The following is a 24,203-nucleotide window of genomic DNA, read 5'->3' on the forward strand; positions in this document are numbered from 1 at the left end:
CTTAGGACTATAGTTCAGTTTCATGTCTTTAACTGTTAAATATTTTACTGTTCCCATACTAGCATTATCGTTTCTGTTATGTCCCATTAGAGTGGAAAATTAATTTGACGGATTAAACATGGATTGTGTATAGTTGAGTGCTGAATCTAAATAAATAAGTAGATTTCTTGTGCAAAATTGTTGGATGGTCTTCATGAAAATGAAATACATTAAAAATGGTAAGACAGTAATATTTTATATGTATATATATTATATGAAATTATTAATGTTGCTTTAGCCAGGCTCTCACGGCATCCATCGCATTGAACCCTAAAACCAGATTGGACTTACTTTCAGACCTCTTGGTTTGACCACAAGATGGAGCCATAATCCAGCCAATCGCTCAAAGGCCAGAAACACACTTGGTTCGATAAAAGTCTTAAATGTGAGCGTACGTGTCGCACTGCATCCAGTCTAGGAACTCAAAGCAAGTGTCTCCTTCACAAGACCCTCTTGTCCATCCATGTGTGCCCAACCGTGAGAAATCACTGCACTACTTCACTCCTGGGACACATTGTATTGTCCTGTAGAGGGGATGTGTGAAGAATGAGACAAAAAAAAAGACAGGACATACACAAACTCTCCAGTTTTGTTCTGAGTTTAATCACTGAAACAGACAATGAAGCTCTTCTCTTCTTTCTTGTTTCAGCTGCGTCCCTGAATGTCCTTGGGTGGTCTTTACTGCTCCGTGAAACACCAAAACCAAGGTGTGACTCTTTCACAAGTCTTTGATTTCACCGATGGGGGGGTGGGGGGGACCCGCTGTTGCCCTCTAGCTGAGGTTATGCAGCAGTCGGAGGGATATGCATGTTTGTTTTCCATTATAGAGCAGCTAAACAACCTGTGGGTTTGTGATTTTTATGTGAAAGTTTTGGGCCCTCATCTTATACATGAGTGATTTTTTTTTTTTATTCAAATCTTTTTTTTTTTAATACATACACAATCAGTGATATTCAAACAAAACAGACCACAACACCCTGATGTGTATGTGCATTATCTAAAGTCTGACAGCATACTGATTGAATAGAGCACTGGGTTTACTGCACTGCAGAGGCAAGACACACCACGAACCACACCGGTCTACACCAGCCACACGGTTGCCATGGAGAAGATTAACACTGATGGATTCAGAGCCACACTGTGGCCGCGCAGAGCCCATATACGTGCAATATGTTTTACCCTCTATACAGCTCACACGATCATCTTCCCGTCGCCCAAATTACGAAACAAAAAATCATGATGGGCAGCAGGCCTGGAGGCGTTGCTGAGGGCTATTTTTCCCATCTTATAAGATCATAAGAGCCCAGTCGCATGCAGTGTTGTTAAATCGGCTTTTTTTTCTCTATTTTCTTTTGGACAGAGCATTAAAGTTGTTCTAGAGAGACCACAGCATTCTCGCATATTATAGGACCTCATTTGGAGTTCACATATAGAGTCTCCTCTTCAGAATGCCACATGAAACCCAAAGCTCAGATTCAACATACAATTTATAAACAGCAAAAGAGCCAATCCAACCATCACCATTGTTATACCAACAATTCCACAAGAATGAAAGTATAATACGTCAAAAAAACATTTCCAGTACCAGGACAGCGAGGGACACATGACTGTACTGAAAAGTTTAAAAAAAGGACATTGAAAAGAACAGTAAACAAAAATTCAATGAGTTACTAAAAAAAAGATTCCCTGCCCTCGACCAGACAAAAATAAAACAATCAACCCAGGATATGTGGAACATGAGCACAGTCATGTCCAAATCTGCTTCGTTTCCATGGCAGCACTTGCCGAGAAACTGGCAAGGGCAGCGTCCGTAAGCTCTCCCGTGTTCTTTTGCTCTTAAAAAATAGATGTATACTATGTTCATACAGTATTTGATAACAAATGTCCACAACTGATAAGAATCATAACCATAACTTTGAAAATGTCCTCGCAAAGTTCATAATACATTTCTTACCATCCTATTCTTGTCCGTTTGTGTGTGTGTGTGTGTGTGTGTTCAGTCCCATGAGCATACGACAACAAACTGTCGTCCATCAAGTAAAATGCTCCGTCAGTTGAAATGAGAGCACCATGGGAGATAAATAGAGGGATGTGTGTGCGTGCGTTGAGGGGTGTGAGAATACTGAAAGAAACCTTCAGATGGGTCTAATCCACATGACACTCAGACAGCCCCTGCAGCAGGTAAGGGAGCGTTGGGGTGGTGCACTTCCCTCTGAACGGCCAACTCTTCCTCCGAATCTTCACTTTGTCAAGTAGATGCCAAGAAGTAGCTCAGTGCCTGCTAGATTTTCTTTTGAAAGGTTGCATGATTTTCACAAGTCTGTTTTTATTTTTTTTTGTCCTCAAGAGCTGGAGGAGCAAAGACTGGTAGTCAAAGAGTTTCAGGTAGGTTTGTGTGTTTTGTTTCATCCTGTCCCCGGGCCCTTGACTCCCTCGTTAGAAGCATTGGTTCTTCATGGTCAGCGGGCACAAAGCCTACTCGTACTCCAGGAACTGTTTATGGTAGAATAAGAGATACCTGAGGGGTGAAAGCAATAGAAACACCCTGTTCAGATTTCGTTCCGTACAACATCGTAGAGCTGCTGGTGCCTGGTTTCCATCCTTACCCTTCGCTATCGAGGACATCCTTAATGCTGGCCTTGGTGATTATGGCATCGTCACACTTGAACCACTGGTCTTTGTGCTGGCGGATGAAGCTGGTGTAGTGGCCACTCTCTAATGTGCCCTGGTGGTTGACCACAGCGAATAAGGAATACCTGAAAAATAGACATGAAATTGTTGTTGAAATGGTTTCTGTTGTGCGGTTTGACTTCACTTTATAAGAAGTGCAACGTGGAAGGTACGGCCAGTTATAGTTTCAAGTATTCAAAAAGAAAAGATGTGAAGAGGATACAGTGTTCATCATGCCAAAGACATTTATTTTGTTCCAGAGATAAATGTAAGCGCGCCAACGTGCTAGCCATGGACTAGCAAAACAAGTTGAACATCGAGCCACGATAGGGAGTCCGATGTGTCCTCAGTCCAACATCAGGACAAAGTAGGGCTGCACAGATAACCTCGTTTTTATTGGATGTTCAATGGATTAAATCCAAAGTGGCATTAAATTAATTTTGGTTTCATCCTACTTGAAACCAACAGCAGAGCGTGCGGCCGCTCCAGAAGCTGCTACAGCTACCAGCCGTCATAAGGCCCGTTTCATTTGAGCTTGACATGCAGAAAAATCCACTTGATGTGCGCAAAACACGCGTGACTCATTTTGTCCAGTTTGCCTGGCGTGAGGTGCAAAAATGAAAGCTATATCAACGCTCACGAATGAGAAAAACTAATGTTTTAATTGGCTTCAAATAGATTTAAATCCGGGGCCAGATGTTTCCGGTCATTAGCATGTGCTGCCTGTGGAGAAATGTCCACCATGATGGCAGTGCTGCTGGGAAAGGGACAGTGTTACTTCCTCCACGTGCTGCTTTCCAAGGTACTCACTTATTGTCGTTGTTTAATACATCAACTGTCTGTTGATACTGCCCATTCACTCTGCTCTCTTTACTGTGGGAGAAAAAGAGTAGCAAGACATTAAAACAATTTTTTAACTTGCATGGATGTGTAAAACTTGGTACAGAGGCACATACATCCACTAGGTGTCAGGAAAATCCTTTTTGTGAAAGCACATCTCATCCCTGCCTGTGCCTTCACCAATGAGCAGAGCTGAATGGATGCTACAGGGGTGGGGCAATACTCCTACTAAATGATTTTCTCACAATATACATTTCAGGGGGCATTTCATAATTAATAATGATGTTTTGGTAAGTTAAAGATAAGGTCACACATTTAATAACACAATGGAATAAGCTTCCTTTCCGTTCTTTTTACATCTGGATGTGAAGACATTCGGCATATGGGTAGAAACCAGACGGAGCCTACTTGAGGCTTACCTGGATGCCATGAAGGGAGTCATGTCCAACTCTAGGGGGAAGGAAACATATGTAGTGATCTTTCTCCGCAGTTTAGCAGAGTGCTCAAACCGCTGGAGTTGGCCGGAGAGGGAGGATGAGGAAGTGGCAGAAACACCGAGAGAGCGAAGGAGAGGGAGAGAAAGGGGGGAGGGGGAGAAGACACATTTAGAAATAACATCCATCATCGTCAAAAGAAAATAAAACAAAAGTAAAAAAGCATGTGTTTTACTGTGGATGTCACACATTTATGCATTCATAGCAATATAGTAGCAGGATTGGGATGGATCTTAGACACTCTTCTGAAAGCATCTTCCTATGAATATCATAAATACATTATAGCCCCCCCCCCCAATACTGTTATGATTAATAAAACATGGCAAACGAGGCCTGTATAAGTCATACGTGTTCTGGGACGCTGTGGAAGGCTCCACAGGAGAAAAAAAATGAATTCAGAACACGCTGTACCAGACAAGTCTCTTTCCCTAAATAAGATGTAAAGCTGTGTATGCGGATCATATATTACGGCATACATATTTTTTGCAAAACATTAAAATGTAGTAATAAAAAGTAGTGTTATGGATAATAACACTAATAAGATGCATCACACAGCTCCGTATTTACAAGATACTGTTGAATCTTCTGTTTGGAGTGATGGAAAAAAAAACAGATTTGTGAATTATAAAAACATTTAAATAGTCACGTAGAGACAGCACTTTGTCACTGGCTGACTCACTTTGAGATGGAAACACGCTACGATGGGGAGCTTCTTCATTGTCAGCTGTTTGGTGGACTCCTGGTAACTATGGCAACCGCCACACTTGATTTTGGCACTGCTTCCTAGATGTTCAGGTCGCGTAAACCTGCAGAGGGAGGGTTGGAGTGAAAGAGAAGAGAATTTGAGAAAGAAGTGAACATATGGGCAAAAAGGAAAGGAAAAGGAAAAAGAAAACGATTATATTTCCGTTTTTTTCTTTGATTAGACTACATAAACCCTTTGATCGGCCGCATGCACCGCGCAGCACCTGGTTCTCCTAGAAATCCAAACTAATCTGAAAATGGAGGAGGGCTTGTGCAAAGTCTGCATGCAGTTTGGTGCAGCCCACCCAAACCAGCCCTCTGCTAGAAATTCCAACACCTCCACCACGGCAACAGCACCAACCAGTTCTGTACCTTTAAGAGACTTGCTGCAGCAACTAGGGGTGTGTTAGGTGCTGCAGTAAAAAAAAAAAAGTCAGAAGGAAAGGAGGCAAGAGAAAGAGGGGGAGGACGAGACGAATACGAGAGGTAGATGGTAAGGGCAAAGAGGAAAGGGAATTAGATGGAGAGGGGAGGGAGTGAAATCAGATAAAGCGAGGAGGGAAAGAAATTGCAAGGATGAAGAAGCAGTAGAGGAGATATGAGAGGTCACATCTGCCAACCTGGTGATGGTGGGAGATGAGATCTAGTGATAACCGTGCCTGAGCAGACACAATATGTGACTCCTCAGACAAGTGGAGAGATGAATAAAACGTTTTTGGAGACGATTGAAACCCATGAATTGGGAGAGGTACCTTCTTTTTATGCTTTGTGAACATCAGTCATTTTCAAACTGACAAAGCTGTAAGACTATCGCTGTTTTTCTGCATCAGCGCACGTAGCCAGCAGTCCTACTCTAAGGCGAATGACCGCAGACTGTCTTTAGCAATGAGTGCCTTTGATTTGAAGGAATTCAGGTTTGTTTAGACCAATAAAAATACATAAGAAAATACACAAAAACCTGACAGGCAGAAAAAAAGGCAACCCGTTTGTTGTCAGCTGAGCCTGAAGTGGTACCTGCGTAGGCAGTCTGTGAGAGTGGTGGACCCTGACACGTGGCTCTCTCCGTTCACTGTGCCGCCATCCCCTCCAGGGCTGAGGGGCCAGAAAGGTGTGGAAGAGCCAGGAAGGTCCAGACTGATATCCCAGAATGGATCTATCGTTGTGGAAACCCCACTGGAGGAAACAAAAAAGGAGGCGAAACCGTTTGAATGGGTAATGAGTAGCGTGTGATTATGTGTAGGTCATTTATTACAGGTCATGATGAAAGGATGATGACATAGATGGCAATAGATAAGCTCAAATTCACAGAGTCTCTGTGGATTCTGATCCTGTATTTGTTTAAGCCTGATATTATATATTGAGTATATTCAAAATATACACAGAGTTCCTCCAGGTTCATTTGAAATGACATGAGTGTTGCATCAGAGAAAATTGGCTTTATATAAGAAATTAGATTTATTATAGTCCGATGGCTGCGATGGACTGCAGGCGAAATGGAAGGGTGAAAAACGCATGGCAGCACACAAACGTACGGCAGGTAACAGCACTGAGCCGCGTTAGGCTTTGCCTGCGAGTCAGGGCGAGGTTCCTTTGCAGTTCAGTGCAGCGCGTTAGTGTTAATGTGACAGGACAGCTCTAGAGGGCAGGCAGCGCTCGGGTTGTGCCGCTGTCTAGACAACCCTCCCCTTACAGCAGCTCTGCAGGGACCGGGCCTTTAAACAAGAACAGTGGAGAGGAAGCAAGTGGTTCACCCACTCTGGGACGACAGGTGAGGTCCACATCGATCAACCCAGCGGTGAGAAGGTGACGGCGCGAGAGCAACAGGGAGGAATGAATGAGTGTATACAGGCATCGAAAAGGGAGGTGCCGGTTGTGGGGATGCTCCATCAAGTTAAATGGACCGAAAAGCGCTGAGATGGGACTGTATTATGCTCATCACGTCTTTACACACAAACTTACTGGCAGACTTGACAGGTGACGTCTGATTGCAGGCCCCCGGTGAAGATTTGGTCAATGATGCAGTTACAGTGGTTCGGATTGTTGGCCTTCTTCCCATTGTCGTCTCCTGTGGACCACAAAAGAGTCAAAAGTATAAATAGGCACACAGATAACCCCGACAACATGTTTGGCACCTCTCTCTCACAAGGACTCCGTCTGGTCTTCTTTCTCACTTCACCGCTCCCCTGCAGCGCAGCCCCTCTGCTACTTCACAACTCTCTGGATTCTAGATAATCGAAACAGACCTCACTGCAGGGTCTGTGGGCGAGTCAGCCCGTCAGTGCTCTGCAGTGGGGCCTATTGACATTCCTCACACTACTTGCCTCCTGTCCCTTCGGTACACACCATTGCCAGTCTCCTTTCAATACGCTTCCAGTGATCTACGCTCTGCGGGTAGATCTAAAAGGTATAACTCCACATGCCGGATCCGGGGCAGCAGGTGGCCCAAACACACTCCTCTCAATCTCAACTGACGCTGCTCTTTGCTGCGTTTCCCTCTCAGTCCGAGAGGTAGCTGGCCTGAAAATAAAATCTAAAGTAAACCCTCCTATCGTACTGTATTCAAAAGACAACACAGCAGCGTTTTTACTGGGAATGTTTTTTGTTTTATGGCTTACTGATGGTGTCCCCTTTGCAGTGCCGGTGAAGTACATCCAAGGCCGCGATGAGGAACTCGTGGGCGTCTTGCTGCTCGTAGCCCGCGAGGTGACGTGCGTGAGTCCACACCAGGTGGAGCAGCCGGAAGGGAATGTGGGGCGAACGGTGTCCCGAGTAGAACTGAGAGCATGGGAGAATGATGAGAGAGGTGGTGAGGAGGAGTGGGTGGTTAGCCCATTATCTCAGGCGTTACAAGGAGAATGATATTTAATAGCCTTTGTGACAACCTCGTCGCCACATTGCACACTATCATCTATAATTCATTGCTAAAGGAGAACACATGTGGGCCGTCAGTCAAGGTGTCTTTATGACTTCATAAGCAGCTACTTTCTACAGGCCTCATCAGGTGTGATTGAAGTCGTCCATATGTCGCCTAACAGCACACCCACAGAGAGGAGGGTTTCAAGGGAGGGAAGAGGACAAACTGGTTGGAAAACGAGAGTGTTTGGAGATACAACACTGATCTGTAAATGGATGCAGTCTTTGCGTTGACAATCAAGGTCAGAGATGGGCGGAGGGCGAGAGTCGTTTAGGTGCAAACTCTACAATGTAGTTCCAACCGGGGCTTATTGATGCCACGGAGGGCCTCGTGTCCCGAGCTGCGAGGAGGAAAAAAAAAAAAACACACCACTCCAAAGTCTCTTTAGAATCCACCACAGTCCTTTTTGGCAGTTCGAAGGTTGTTGATAAACAAACTATGCTACAAGACGTTGAGGTAACTAAGGAGAGAGCGCTGATGAAAGTGGGCCGTCACATCTAAGAAGCCCTGAGATCGTGCCTGTGCAGAGTGAGGAGACGGCGTCTTTTGAAGAAGATATGAAGGGGGTAGAGGACTGAAGTAGGCATAAAAATATAGTCTGGGGCACAATGCAGAAGCATAAAAACGTTGGGAGTAATCGTGTGTGCTAGCGTACTTGCATATAAATAAATATATTATTTCTCACGTTGTTTGACCGAGTTTGCAGGCAATGCCGGCCTCCCTAGTGAGCGAATACCTCCAGCATGTGTCATGTGGCTAAAGGGTTCAGTCCAAGGGTTGGGGCAAGGCTCTGTGTATATATTGTGTACCACTTGCCATCTGTCAGCCCCTATAAACTGGTAAGTGAGGTTGTGTAAGAAAATAAAAAATGAGGCAGTGTGGGCTGAGCATCCTAGGCAGATTACGTAACAGGAAGGGCAGATGAGATTGTTAGATGTAAAATGCCTTTGTATCAGAGAGCTTTAAGAGGCTATAAAATGACTGTGCAACATCTTTTGCATTGACAGAACAGGTTCAAAAAGATCGAGCAGCGTTGGACGGGTCCTCGCTACTCCTGGCACGTCGGAGGAACCCTGCGGCCGTCGGACGAAGCGTTCGCAAGTCAGTGGTCGTTAACCGTGTGGAGCAACGCCAGGAATGCTGCTTTGCAAACTTTATCTTTGACATTATCATGGTCTTAGGCCTTTTATGTCAACATATAACCAGGAGCTTCTGATGTGCCATTAAAAATTAGATGAGTCAATTTCCTTCATTATCTCAATCACCAGACTACATTTTGTCATTTTCAGATTAGATATAAAAGGAAACAATCAATACTGTCATGACCACTTCAGGTTGATAGTACACATCCCCAAGGTGACACCTTGGATAACCAGGACATTCTGATGTTCCATCCCAAAATAACAGCCTCTCAAAATACCATACATGATCCAACTCCCTTTAAAATCTTTTAAAAGGTGTCTTTTTTAAATTGCGCCTTACGCACATAGTTTAATATTTCTTTAAAATTAGGGTAGGTTCAGGGTTTCAATGTTTACACATCCTGCGATTTTGACGAGGGCAGGCCAAGCCATTTGAAAGTTATAAATATGCCAGATTAAGCCCCACCCCTTGCAAAGTTCATTAATCGTAATATCTTAAAAGCATAAGACAGGTTAGAAATGATCATATGGATGTTTAAAGGGTGAGATATTCATGCTATATGAGAAATATGGAGCCGATTAGATGGTTGAGTTAAAACAACTTCAACGTTCGTGGCGAATGGTGGTTTTTTGAAAATGCTCCCTACACACATAGTTTGGAAATTCTTCTGGCAAAATGCAATTTTTAGAGCCTAAGGTCTCAGGATCACACTGCGCGATTTTGAAAAGAATTGAGTTTAATCCCTGGGAGGAGTTCGGTCTTTTACAACTGTAAGAAATCATGAAAATAGGCCAAAAGCAGGCCAAAAAGGCAGATTTTCAACAATTAATTACAGCGCCCCCTATTCTTCAAAAATTATGAAAGAATTAGGGTGTATTCAGGGCTTCAATACTTACACATGCTATAATTTTAGTTAGGGCAGGCCAAGTCATTTGGAAGTTAAAAATATGCCAGATTAAGCCACACCCCTTGCAAAATTAATGTGCCCTTATCTCATCAAAACAATGGGTTATCAGCACCATTCTGATATATCAAGGGCACATTGAACCAATAATGATCCACCGACAATCAAACTCAGCGTTTAGGAGAAATTGCCAGAAATGTGTTTTTCACTACATTCAAAATGGCAGAAAATGTAGTTAGTCTCATTTGCATACAGATGCAGACTTTCAAGTTGATCGGACATCGGGGGCGGAAACTGGCCTAGTGTGGTCTTTTTTAAATTTCTAGAGGGCGCTATAGACATTTCTTTATACCCAAACATGAGACCCAAAAATTATCAAATTTTTTAACACACCAGATATCTATAGATTTATCATATTTTTGAATATGATAAAGGCCCCAAAAAGGCCCGCGGTTTGTGAGAATAATAATAATAATTCCTTGAAATACAATAGGTTCCTCTACCAATAGTCGTAGTGAAGACCCTAAATATATAATCCCAGATTTCTCCTTTTGGTTCTGTCCTTTTTTTTCTTCCCCTCCTCTCTGCCTCCCTCTTTGGACTGGACCACAGAGATGAACAATGACTCAGCCTTCTGCAGTGGGCTACACTGCGAGAGAACACTGTGTATCATGTGGATGAAACAAACTGAAATAATGGCCCAGTTTGAACCAAAATAGGATGTTCTCCTTTTCTTTGCGGGATTTAACAAGTTCAGATAGGAAAGCGTTGCACCATACCTCCTGAAAGAGCTGCGACATCTCACACACCAGACAGGAGTTTGATTGCATCTCGCACTTGTGTCTGTCGGAGAGAAAGAAGTCTCGCAGCAGCGGCGTGTGTGTTAGGGCCTGGACGATACAGTTCATGAAACATGTGTTGCCTAGGTTTATTAACCCTCGTAGACCTGCGGGACAAAGGGGAGACAAAGAAAATCATGAGAGACACAGCAACAAAAGATTAAACATGACAGAGCATCTGACATGAAATGAATCCCCACTAAGGACCTCCAGTCGGTTTCTCCGGACTGTTCATCTTACTTGTTGGAAACCACCAGAACTCGCTTTGCTTTTTTTTTCTGAATTGGTGGCCAAAAGGACCACACATATAGAGCTTATACTTCGATGTAAAACAAAATCATGTTTAGCCACTAATTAAACATTAAACAAGCAAGTAAGTATGCAAAGGTCACAAATGCAACTGATTTACAGAATGTTTTGTGTCTTATCGGACGAAATTGTTAGATGTAAAATGCCTGACACTGGAGTGAATATCTTTTTGGTTATTTGATTTTGTTTAATGGTCAGAAATAAGGACTTTAAGACGTCACGTTAGTCTTCAGGTAATTAGGCATTTTTACTGTTTTCTGACAATAAACAAGGCAAACTGTTACCCAATTATTGGCAGCTTAGTTGTTAATGTCAATATTTAGTAGTTATGTAGTAGCTATATGGAACCACATCTCAATATGCCAGTATAGTTATTAAACATAAAAGACAAGAATATGGTGTTGTGTCGGGCCTGCCAGCTAAAGTGTGTGTATCCTGGAGCAAAACCCAAAGCTGTGAATGGATTCATTTAGAAAACAGTGCTTGCAGTCTTGCAGCAACGGCCCGGGAGAACAAGATAAACACAGCAGGGTGTTGGGTTGAATCCAAATGAGTAAGGATTGGTTTGGGAAGAGAATGCTCAGCGACAGCTTTAATCCTTCAGACTGGTCACGGTGTGCGCGCACACATAAAACGCACAGTCTACCGCTCTATCGGGGAAACAAACCAAGCTCAATAAAGATTTATGGGGGAAGGGAGAATCAAATCTGAAAAAGCAAAAGCTACAGTTTATATGTCAAAAACTCTTCTCATGCGCACCCGAGGTATCGCATTCACAAGAATAAACCAGACAGATGGAAAACACCAAAATGATCATGTCTCCACTAGAGGCGTACCAAGTTCTGGGGAGAAAGACACACATTCAGGCCCGCTGTGGTGTGCATCTACAGCATCAGCGAGGGAACACTGTGTTCTGTTCCTCGCAGTTCGCTGCCTGTGGGGCGAGGCGGCCTTGTTGACCTTGGGCATTGCTCTTAAACACGAGGGTGACCCACGGGTACACTCACACTACAGGATCCAGTGGCACACGGTGCTTACCTATGGTACAGTTTGTAGTGATTTTCCTCCGCTTCGGATTGTGTCGTAATAATTCTAGCTCCCTCTTGGTTGGCTCCCACGTTGTGTACTTCTCCCCGATGCCTGCGGATTCAAAAAAAAAAAAAAAAAAAAGACACAAATGTGGCGGCCTCGTTTCAAAAACTGCACGACTATCTTTGAGGGAAAGACAAAATGCCATACCTTGCAATTTCCAGGATTTCCTCTGTTCTTCTTTGGCGATCTGCTCCATGTCTTTGTCGTATATGTAGTCTTGACACACAAAACAATATATCCCACCGTATAATAAGTCTATTGCTGGTAACAGGGGGGAGGGAGAGAGAAGGAGAAAGAGAGATTGCACCATAATTACAAATAGATTTTTCCACCACGGTAACACACATTGGGTTTTTTTACAGTACAAACTCGCTGGCACAAGAGGTTTCAAAGACATTTTCCTGCCTAATATTTCCTGTTTGCAATTAGCAAAAATAAGATAAATGAGGGTAGAAGTGATATATGGAATATGTGCATTTGTCACCCACCCCCATCAACTAACACACCATCCTCTTCCAAGCTAAAACCACGGCAACAATAAGCTCTGTTGCCGTGACAACCTATTCTTTTTAGCTTAACTGGACATTTTCTGGTGCTGCCCACACTGCAAAGTGAGATAACACAACATATAGAAAATTATCTTCGGGGGGAAAGGGAGATGGGAAATTGTGTTTGAAAGAAAAAAAACATTTAGCCTTTTTTCTCTGGTAAACCACCACGGTCACATAAGATGCTCCCCTTTGAACAACAGTAATCCAACAAGGGGACGAGTATGGAGTGCGACACAATATACAAAGCAGAAATATCATCCAGATCATGCTCACTCGAGCAAAGGATGACAGAAAAGAAGGATGGGGCGGTGGAAGAAAATGATAAGATACGGAGAATGACGTAGCTGGGGCGAGAAAAAAAGTACTGGAAAAAGATATAGAAAGAGTCGTTGGGAGTGAAATGACATTCTTTAATGAGCCGTGAGACGGGAGCCTGCTATCATGCCGTCGAGCAGACAGGGAGTTTGGATTAATTTGATTTAGAGGTGGAGATGAGCAGAACGCCAGCATAAGAGAGGCTCTTGTGGAAAGCTCAAAGGTAATTAACACTGTGGCCACGCACCTGGGGGTTCTGTGTGCCACCAAACTGTTGAAACGCATTAAACTAATTACAGCCATTCTAAAAGCTACCAAGCAACCAAACCCTTACCTTATTCTTGCAGGGGTAATATCAAAACCGTACTCATCAGTGTCATTATATTATTCGGCATCATTAGCATGTAGAGTCAAAGCTAGGCTTCCTTGAGGCTGTGGATTAGCAATGTCTCCCAGCCCCCGGCAGCGCTACGGCAGGGAGAGTGCAAACTTAAACTCATGACATTTGACTGGCTAAGGCGCTCCCCACCAGAATGGTAATGCGCTGCGGTTAAAGTGAGGTTCGGCTCCCTGTCTGCTCAGAGGAGGAAGAAGTTGCCCGTATGAATGCTGTAATCCTTTGCTGCTAACAGCTGATGCTGCAGTGAGCCACAGGGGCGCATGTGAATGTGAGGACTGATGTAAAAGGTACTGGGCCTTAGACGTAGGGAAGGACAATACGTGTATCAATATCATCATTCATCTTGCATCATTTTAACTCGAGTGTCTCGAGAGATTTTATTTTGAATATGGAGGTGTATAATGGTTTTAAAAAAAAATAAACAATTCAATTTTGCACCAAAATGACTTCCTAAGTAGTGGAGTGAGGGTGTAGGCTTACCTAGATTGTGTCTCTTGTTTTTTGCGTGCTCGTGGATGTGTTTCTTCGTAAAGCAGCCGAAAAAGACGCAGTGGAGACAAGAGTGGAGTCGGTTCAGGTGGGCTCCACACATATGACAGATGCACGACTTGGCCTGTTGAAAAAGATCCAAAAGAGAAGTGGGTTTGGGGAGGGGCAGAATGGACAATAAAAAATAAAAATAAAATTTAAAAGAGGACTGTCAGTGTGGTGAGAGAATTCTCTGCAGCAGGACGAAGCCCTGAGCCACACTGTCGAGGGGTGCAGGCAGGTGGACTGCAACTCCCTGCTAGATTTCCATCTTCCAGTCAAACAAACACTTGAGGACACAAAGCTTGAGGAGACCTGATGCGAACAGATGGACTAAAGATTGCTGGTGCCTGTTGGCAAATGATTTGTTGTGGAATAACAACAGATTCCCTCGCCGACTCTTTTGCTCCCTAGCACATGCAGGGCATGATGGGATTTGATGCTCGGCAGGCAGACCGGAGAAGGCAAGTAGAATTTGTTTGAGGCACACAATAACAGCCGCTGGAAGGTGTGTAATTGGTTTGACATACAGCACCCAAAAGGAGACCTTACATTAGAAAGCCTGACATCTACTGTCAACCCGAAAAGAATGAGCCGCACATTATATTGGATGGTGGTTGCAGACTCTGTCGCCTAAAAGGTTTAAAACAAATATGAGAAAGGAGAGAACCGAGAGGCGTTGTTGGTATTGCATGAGTGGCCATGACCAAAATGCAGTAAGTTACTGGAGAGTAAAGCGTACGTAAACATGGTGAAGATTAGTGCATTATAAACCACAGCTATCTACACTATCTGACAATCTCAATAGGTATTATAAGGAAGCTTATTTAGAAGACAATTTCTGCGTCAACCAATGCAAAATCTTTCAGCAGCAATTACACTCAATGCTTTTCCTAAACAGGTATGTATGCGGCATCATTGAAAGTATTGCAACACAGTCCGCTTTCAGATGGAGAAATGGAATGAGAGAGAAGGGACTATCCAATCGGAATCGCGCAGGGTGCAGACCATGCTGCAATGAGCCGCCCACACATACTGTGGAGAGAAGACAGAGGGAAAGAAGGTGTAAAGCAAAGGTGATGAGAAACCAAATCATTTGGTTTCTAGTTCACTCCTAAACATGCTGCTTAACTATTGGACAGAAGCTAAAAAGGCCCTGTCAAGTATTGTTGGCCTATTTCCTTTGACTAGAGACATAATAGCATAACCTGACGCCATATGATCAACAATAAAGCCTCTTGTCGCAAAGAAAGAGCACGTTGTGCCAGTCAGTTTCACTTCCCCTCTCTTGTGATCTCACTGAAGATTGCCTTTGTGTGATTTTTGCTATGGCAACGGTGGTGCATGCAGATGCCGCAACCGGTTTCCCACACAGTGTTCACTAGATTGCTAACAATTATACAACCGGAAAAGTAAGTACAAGGACTGGTTTGAGTGCAGTTGCTCGAGAAAAATCTCCCAAAAAACGTCCCGACCTGCCAGCTAGTCCGGCCAAAACGCCATCAGAAGCGGAGTGAAAAGGAATAAACAGCTTGGACCTCGTGGTACAGCCGGCCGGCTTCTTCACAGACACCAGTCTTCATCACAGGGCTTAGGTACCTCCCTCTGCAACGGGTAACTAGACGTCCTCACAAACAGACCTGAGGCGTTGAACACCTGCGCCCCCCAGGGCTGTGTTCCAAGCCCCCTTCCTATTTCACACTGAACACCCACGGCTCGCTACCCCAAACATGACGAGAAATAAAAAGGAGTTGATTGTTGATTTGAGGGAAGGTTTCTGAGGAAAAGGCATGAACAACCAAACATTGTCCTCGGACATCTCCATACTCTATCCAGGCAAAATGCAATAGAAAACAACCTGATGAGAAACTGCTATCACCCATCTCCTGAGCGGCCATGATATTGGTGAGAACAGACGCCTCAGGATACTAAAAAGAGAAAACCAGAAGACTCCTAATTCCTTGTCTGCTGTTATTGGTTTGTTTTCTCTTCTATGTAATCCTCAACAAAAGTAACACATTTTAGGTTAATGGGCTAAATGAAGCTAAGAAGAATCTAAAAAACAATTGCTGCTCACAAACAGATTCCGGCGTCCAATTGCATTGCCAAACAAAGTTCCTTCACTACCCAATCCATCTGTTATCTAAAACACTAACACTCTCAAATATCAGCACTATCATAGACCAGGGATACGAGTGATAAATAAGGTATCCACTGCTGCAGAGACAGGTCGCAAAACTCAGCCAGGTTTGTGTTTTGGCTGACGTTTGGTTACGTTAGAGGGGACGCGTTGGATTGGGATCACATTGTCGCAGAAGAGGACAATCAGGGACGCAGACACAAAGCTCTGTGTTTTATTTGTATATTGGTCGGTTCACCAGCCAGCTCTGAAGGGCTGAGACAGAGAACGAATACAACCAAAAATGCGAGTGTTGCAAGTTATGGAAAGGAAGGAAGCGTCACTAAAAGCCAACCACATCTAGAGCGGGCTCTTTGAACTTACTATGAAATGCAATGATACAAAAAGTGCAGTGTGTAGCTTGTGTTTTTTTTGGAACCTAAACAAAGACCTAAATGCACAGACATAAGAGGATTTGTTAAGTTGACTAGGATAACTAAACTGCTAATTATAAGATTTAATAACTCTTTGAAACAGATCTTACAGATGTCGGGTTGTTGTTTATCTCCACAAGTCAAAAACAAGAAATGCTGCCAATGCCACGCCCTCCCCCCCCCCCCCCCCCTTCAGCGGGCAGAAAATCTATCTGGGCTCCAGCACCCCCCTTGGCTTCTTTGTAATCTCTCCATCTCGCCACGGTTCACAGGCTGTCTACTCATCAGCGTCAGCAGACCTGCCTTTCTCTGCGCCCAGGGCTTTTAACGTTCTATTAGATCAGCTATTGATCAGCCGCTGGCTCAGATGACTGGAGCAAGTGTCAGAGAGGTAGCAAGCTCAAGTCTGTGCTGCGCTGCATTTCCCATCTGGGGTGCACTCTTTGAGGCAAGTTGGGCTTGGCTCAATGTCCAGGGGAATCATCCACTAATGTACAAAGCCGCTGATTGATGGAAGAACAGGTGCAGAAAGGCATTACCGGGATGAAAAGGTCTCCCGTACATGTTTAAGACTAGAATAAGATAGGATTACATTGCATTGTTGGTCTGCTGTGGTGCACACAGCCAACAATGAGCCGGGTCCAACAAAACATCATGAATTTCCCCACGTTGTAGATTGACATTAACTATATAAAGTAAAACAGGTACATACACGCAGCTTCTTCATTGTCTCACACTTCAATATGACAGCATTATTCCTACCCCAACGTTAAGGTTAATACATTCACATCTTCAAACAGAGCTAACAATGTGATGAGCTGTGACTGAGGAGGGCAGTAAATGACAACGACCATTATGATGTGGACAAAGGGTTTGGCACTACTGAGCGCGCTGCAGCAAACCGCAGACCGGGGAGGGGAGAGCGAGTCAATACGCGGTAGAGTGCGTCTATAGGAGAGCGGTGACTCACCAAGCTGCCTCACTCTTCTAAGCCTGTCTGTGCTTCTCTTCAAAACACTAGCTCATAATAAATAATTTAAAAATATATATATATATATATATATATATATATATATATATATATATATATATATATATATATATATATATATATTAACAATGGCTGACACGCGCAGAATCACACACAAATAGCGGTGGACGACGTACAAGTACTCAAGACACGCGTGCTTCCTGATGCCTCGGCTGATATGAACAAGCCCAGGGCGGCTTGGGGAAGGGGACTGGGGCTGAAGCTCCAGAAGCGTGCTGCCGGCTGACCCCATGGGGCTGCAGCCTGTCAGCGCCTTGGCAGGCACGCCTCCCACTATCCCCACGTGACAATGAATGGCCAGCCGAATGCAGTCTCAGAAAAGCAGCCCTAGGGACGGACGGACACAGACTCATCTTCCTCTATTCTCGTGTCACTTCCATCCTCCAGCAGCTCATTGTAACCTCTGTTGACGATGGCATGCTGTGCGGCCTTTCTTGTGAAAATGTATTCCCACCTCATTAGAAACAGAGGGATCGGGAGGGATTTTTCGTGTGCAGTTTGGCCTCATACTGTCAGAGACTGCTATAAAAAGGACATTAGAGCTATAGTCCATGGGAGGCTAGCTTCTTGCCATCCACCGAAAATAAATAATACTGGATAAAATGAGGATGAGTGGAGCTAAGCTCAAATACTCTGCACGGTGGAGTAGGTTTGATGCCATGAAGAAGAATGTAGTCCAAAGCTTCCCGGGGGTTTTGTGCACGCGGCGTTTGTTGGCGGGATAAAGCAGGGTGTGCAGCACAGGGGATGGATCTACGTTAGGCGTGCATGTGGGAATCTGATTAAGATCACTCAATTCAAGGGGATAGGCTGTGCCTCTGTCTTGATTTTCAGAGGGCGTAGGAGAAAATCAGAGAAGGCAGAAAGATTTCCTCTTACTCAAGTACAGCGATGGTGCTGTAATACGGTCTGAAACAATCAGTTGGTCCGAGAATGGCTGCCTGTGACCTTTCACACAGAAATCACATGCTTTAATAACTGCCACACGGCCTCATTAGGCGGCCCTCTAAACAAAAGAGTACCAAGCCAATATTAATTTAATTCATCACTATGCAGACTGACCATGACTGCAAAAAAAAGTAAAAACACTGACAGACTTTGACAGTAAGAGATTGTAGCCTGAAGCCGGTAGAGTGATTGTCTGCACAGATGGCTAACAGTCTACACCTTCAGCTGAACAAAGGGGTGATTTTTTTCTTCATCCATATCGAACCAATTAGCACCCACAGAGCTTTGAACATTACCTTTGGGAAAATCTATACAAAAAAAGAAGCACAAAGGGACTATTGCTTAAAAGTTAGCCGTAGATATCGAGCAGACTTGAGCAATAAATATCGCACGGGTCTCAAGTCACAATCTTCAAAAAAGGATAGAAGGCCAATTGCACACAGAACGCTGTGTCCAAAGAAAAGTAGTTTTAACAATAGGGAACAATTAAGTGTCCACACTAGAAGAGATTGATTGCCTCTTGGTTTTGGGCTGGGCCGGCCCATGGGGGGTGATTGACAGCTCATTAGCCAGATGGTGGTACTATGGGAGGGGGCGGACAGCGGTCTCCTTGGCCAGCACGCTTTGCAGCACTGATGCCTTTCCGAAGCCCTTTGCCTCCATTTGAAGCGAGGAAGAAGAAGCTAAATGGTCAGATGCAGAGATGGATGAAGAAAGCAGTCAAAGTGAAGTCATGCATCTAAATTCTAAAATGTATAACTAATTCAAGCCTCATCGGCATATGTGGTTACTAACCATACTATAATTATTTTCTCCATCACTGCTTTGGAGACAAAGTTTTACACCGTCAGAGGAGCCAGTGAAAATGTGGATGACTTCAACCACATAACAATGCCTTCAGTTCTCCCTATTAAATTAGATGTCCATTATCAATGGAAGGCTTTGATGATCTGAGGCTGAACAATCGGGAGGCAATAGCATGCAAAGGGGAGACCGCAGGGCGACGCCTTGTGTCACTTGTTTACATTTTCACTCAGACATGAAAAAATAGGGCTTGAAGGCGGCCATAAACTGATGACTGACATCACCAACCCCCCCACCCAAGTATTTTCTGTGAGGCAGAGCGATGAGGGAAAAAGACAGAATAGGAGGTTGGGAAAACATTAAATATCAGTTTCAAAAAGATACCTGGTAATCTCATAAAAACCTCTGAATATTTTTTTAAAGAATTCTAATTTACCAACAGTGTGTTTGTCAAGTATGTTAATGCACACATTTAATGAGATAATTAAAAGGAAATGAGTTGCGAGATACCCTAGGGTTGCAGATGGAAGGGGAAAAAAAAAGAAAAGCAAGGAAAAGGAGGAAGAAACAGTGTGGGAGTGGAGCACAAAAGAGGAACAAGCGAGAGCTGTGAAGAGGCTGCAGGAATAGATCCTGATGCTACAAACGTATGCTGATGAGTCAGAAAGAAGGCTTGTGATGTGATGGAGACTGATCCGACAAAGAGATCTGCTCACAGCACAGGAATCAGCCACTCTCCGGGATTGGTTGTGCCTCAGTGCCTTTTGCGCGTGCGTGCGTGTGTGCGTGCGTGTGTGTAAAGTGAAGGACGAGCAGGCAGAAAAGAATGAAAGAAAGAAGAAAATGTGTCACCCTTGAGAAACATCGATTTTTCCCACTTCTGAAATTCCCAGCAACATCTAGCAAGCGATATTGCTCTCATGTTTCCCCAACACGAGCAGAGCAGGGGGTTGCGCTAGTGGGAAAAGGGGGGGGAGGGAGGGATTGCAGTTCCTCTGATCATTCATGATTTATCAAAACCAGAAGATAAAAAAAGATTTAAAAAAAAGCTGACTTCAGTCAGCTCTTTAATCACAACCCATAGCCCTTTAAATCAAAGTGACAAGCAGATTCTTCAAAAGAAGTTATGGTTGTAAAATCCCACCAGCCCCGCCCACTCTGCTTTCCTCTCCTCTGGCATCCACTCAGCCTGAGATAATAGCACAGGTTTAACTGAAAGGCAGATTCCTTTATGGCCACAGTGTTTTAGTAGGGTGAGGACCGCCTCCTTAGGGATGGCAAATGGAACCTATTCCGCTGGACAGAGGAGCACATCAAATAAATAACCAGGACTTTCATGAATATTCACTCAATTCCTTCACTGCCATAGCAATCCACCAACTATCAATTATGTAGATGACTTGGGCCTAAGGGGGAGTGAACCGTTAAAAGCAACGGCAGCTTTTTATCTCCACGCTGTGCTGATATCCTTCTGTACAAGTTGGCTTTAATGGCACATGGTGAACCAGGGGGAAAGGTGCGGTCTAAATTAGGAAAGGTTACAACTTATCCTCGCCGCCAAAGACGCACTGTGGCTGGCGCGCTGTATTCAAATAATAGCTCGCTAGACTAGTTAAACATACACTGACACAGTTTTAGAATAGATTAAGAGCAGGAAACAAAGTAGGTTCCCAGAAAGGTAGAAGAGGAAGTAAGTGAGAACAATAGTTACTCCCCTGCCATCGGAAACGGAGCCAACTTTTGTAACGTGACACAAACTGAGTGGATACGGTGGGTGTCACCAGTAGAGGACATCTATTAAAACAAAGAAAATACTATTGCATATATTTGTGTTCATAATTGTGGGGTCATCTTTAATACACTGATCAACTTTGAAATAATAGATTTTTCGATTTGTGTGACAAAATGTTTTAGGTATAGTTAGTGCCACTTGAGTATCGTTTGTTTTGTTTTTAAAACAAAAAAAGAATAATATCAAATGTGCCACCGAGGTAAATGTACCCTTTAAAGCAGCTCCGCCACTTCAGAGTGTGTGCTCCCACTCATACACTACGTTAGAGTAAACTGACTTGCGTACTTTAAGCTAATGAGGCAATTCAATTCAGGCCCAACATCCCAAAAGGATTATTATTAACTAATGTGCACTAATTAAGGCTTGTAGATCTCAAGACACACCGGGTTGTGATGTCATCTCTGCCTGTTCTCATCTATGGCACTCATTCTACCATTTGTTACCCGCGTGGGTTTCAGATTGCGCAAACAGAGCAGGTGACCGACTTGTTCTTGCACATAGCCTGGGAATTGATTTTAGCTTACGGTAGAGCGGATGACAGCTTGGAGGGAGGCTGTTGACGACAGACAACCAGAAAAGGAAAAAAAGAACAAAAAGGTGGGGTGGAAGACAATATTTCAGGATAAAAGGCATCCGCTAATCAAACTACTTCTGAATACAAAGTAAAAACGCATCTTTTCCATTCATCAGTCGCTGAATGGCCTCGGCTTTCAGCCTCCCTCTGGGCGGAAAGCTGCCTCTTGTACTACAGTGCATTTGCCATTATTGTACTATGGTTTGACAAATGAGCTGTAAGCAGCGCAGTGATGAGCTTTTGTTACATCACCAATGCAAACATTCAGCTCAGTACCCCAGCAAAGCATTTATAATAGTATTCCACAACATTAAGATACCAGAATGTAGTTACTTCAAAATTCCTGGGGTACTGTGGCATGAGAGTAGAACTAGGTAGTGCTCGTTTTTAAGAATTAAAAAAAACAGCCGTGACAGAAGGACTTATGGAGCAGTCAGACAACAGTCAAGATTTAAAAAACCACCAATGACGACTCTAACGTGTACAGAAACCTAGTAACAACCTATCCACTAAAATGACCATTCAAAATCTACCTTTAATGCCATCTAACCTTGAAGACTGTAACAATAGTGGCCTCAAGATCTGGGAGTCATGGAGCATGCAACCATGGACAAGGTATAATATAAATTCAGCTAATAACAGCTACTAAGCCCACAGGGTTGGGCAGATGAATGACAAATAAATGAGCAACAGAAAGCGTCCCAGAAAAGACTTATTTTCGTGTAACACCGACGGCGCTCCCATGGGTTGCGTTCCTGGCATGACGAACTTAAAAGAAGAACCTAAACTCACAATATTAATATGTAAAAGATGCTGGAAAAATACTGTTTACCACTACACTTCCTTTTTTGATTTTTCTACTTGGTATGACTCATGCATTTTCCGAGTGCTTTGTAGCACACTTTCATTTTGTTGTACATCAGAGATTTTCAAAGCAAATCGTGACACTACAACATTGCACAAACAAAAAGTCTCAACCATTTAGCGCAGGCTATCCGCATTGAAACGCCTGTAATGCAATTGCGCTCTGCGTTTGCCGGTTCTGCTCAAAGCCCACCATCCCACTGGCTGTAAGTGGGCATCACAGCAGGTACAGGGGATGGGGCTGAGTTCTCCCACTATGTAGCTTTGCATCCAATATTCAGTCCATTGAATGAAAAAGGCACAGAGGCACACAGAAAGATGAGCAAGAGGATAGAAAGCAAGCCTGTTCCTATTCATCTGAACTACGGTATGTCAGTGGAGATGAGGAGGGGGATAATTCAACTCACCAGCTCTGTCCATCCTGCATCACTCTGAAGCACCTATTTTATCACAACGACATAAAATGTATGACATGTTTAAGTGGCATGGATTGTTTTTTTGTTTTTTTGCAAATGTAAATCTATAGTACGAATTAAGCATTCAATTGTTCCTTCATTAATATCGCAGCACACGAAAAAAAAAAAAAACAAGACGGGTGTGCAAAGTGAAAGAAACTGCAACACAGTCCAGTGATGACATCACACTGTAGGGAGCTATTCGGAGCAGTGTGGGCCGAGCAGGTGTAGGATAAGCCTAAAAGGAAATGAAGTAATCAGCTGATGTCCCAGCATTAAAACTTGTGAGAGAATGACCATTGCAGGAAGGTGGTGGGGGAGGCATCCCAGGACACGTATTCTCCTGGGATGTCCAGGAGGGAGCCGCTAATGTGTGGACCCAACGTGTGCGCGGGGAGAGTCACAACGGGAACATTTTTGTGCGGTAATGTTCGCTCGTGGCCACAAACTCCGCCTCAGAACCAGAGTTTAGCCGCGCAGCTAACAGTGTAGCATCCGCCACACGGAACCGCTGGGCTGAGAAAACCGGGCAAATGAACGACAAACAATGGCTCGTACTAGTTAAGAGGAATTAAAACGTCGGACTCCATTTATAGCAAAGAAACCACCGGATGCCGCAGCTCGTCATGGTCGAGTCGCGCTAGCTAACTTGCCGGTGATAACCTAACGTTAGCGGGCTAGCCCTGGCACTCGCGACATTACTGCTGCATGGGTAGAGTTACACAGAGACCGCAATTTGTTTAGTGGCTGTACTTCACGTGGGAGGGGGCATCATTTGCACGCCAGTTCCGTGTCTGTCTGTGCCATATTCAAAAATATTTTACTTTTTATTTTACTGAATGTATCGTTGCAGTTCCTGTGTTGTTTTTTTTACCTTTCGTCTCCTGGTCTCAGCAGTACCACTCCAAACAAAGCATTGGTATATGACTCGAAGATTTTGTTTCCAATTGTCCACCTTATAACCGTTCACATGGGAGCACCCGGCCGGACTCATGACAGACAAAACATTCGGTTTGAGTTTTTTTAGGTGACAATGGAAAGTCTCCTGGATGGATTCACTTAGCTAGCTAGCTCAGCTAGCACGAACTGTCTGTCCAGAAATGGTTTCCGTTTGGAAATGGGACAATCGATGTAGTATCCAAAAATGCTCCTCGGGCATCAGACAAACACGGTCTAAGATGAACTAGCAACACATCTCAGCTAATGTAGTCATCTAGCAGAATTATCACTTGACAAAAAAATCCTGCTCCCCTTGCTGTTTTGACAGTTGTCTTTTTGTTAAACGTTAGCTCCACTTCCACTCTCACGATTAGTTAGCTTTCTTTCTCCAGTTAGCCTGCTAACACTCAACTACAGCTTCACAATGCCCGCCCAGCGTAC

At 43.9% G+C, this 24,203-nt stretch overlaps 1 protein-coding gene across 3 annotated transcripts; it reads right to left on the reverse strand.

Moving 5' to 3' along the window:
• Positions 1-621: 621 nt before the first annotated feature.
• Positions 622-24,203, reverse strand: LOC119220125 (ubiquitin carboxyl-terminal hydrolase 22). 3 transcript variants are annotated; one of them, XM_037475823.2, is made up of 14 exons: positions 23,698-24,200; positions 22,776-22,808; positions 13,735-13,867; positions 12,136-12,249; positions 11,935-12,036; positions 10,528-10,694; positions 7,403-7,562; positions 6,747-6,852; positions 5,802-5,960; positions 4,723-4,849; positions 3,969-4,060; positions 3,520-3,582; positions 2,646-2,795; positions 622-2,557 (listed from the first exon to the last, which is right to left on the reverse strand). In XM_037475823.2, exons 1-14 carry the CDS (start codon positions 23,815-23,817, stop codon positions 2,515-2,517), a joined length of 1,569 nt encoding a protein of 522 aa, XP_037331720.2. In that variant the 5' UTR covers positions 23,818-24,200; the 3' UTR covers positions 622-2,514. The 3 variants fall into 3 exon arrangements, with proteins under 3 accessions (XP_037331720.2, XP_037331721.2, XP_062422002.1); XM_037475824.2 differs by lacking the exon at positions 22,776-22,808 and having other exon boundaries at positions 23,698-24,199; XM_062566018.1 differs by lacking the exon at positions 22,776-22,808 and having other exon boundaries at positions 11,935-12,249; positions 23,698-24,203.

This window comes from Pungitius pungitius, chromosome 12 (assembly GCF_949316345.1).
Source record: "Pungitius pungitius chromosome 12, fPunPun2.1, whole genome shotgun sequence".
NCBI classification, from domain to species: domain Eukaryota; kingdom Metazoa; phylum Chordata; class Actinopteri; order Perciformes; family Gasterosteidae; genus Pungitius; species Pungitius pungitius.

Coding starts and splice junctions, on each gene's coding strand:
- LOC119220125 (XM_062566018.1), bottom strand. CDS start 23,817: ATGAGTCCGGCCGGGTGCTCCCATGTGAACGGTTATAAGGTGGACAAT. Junction 13,868..23,697: donor CTGAGACCAGGAGACGAAAG/GTAAAAAAAACA, acceptor CTTTTTCAACAG/GCCAAGTCGTGCATCTGTCA. Junction 10,695..11,934: donor CACTACAAACTGTACCATAG/GTAAGCACCGTG, acceptor TTTGTCCCGCAG/GTCTACGAGGGTTAATAAAC.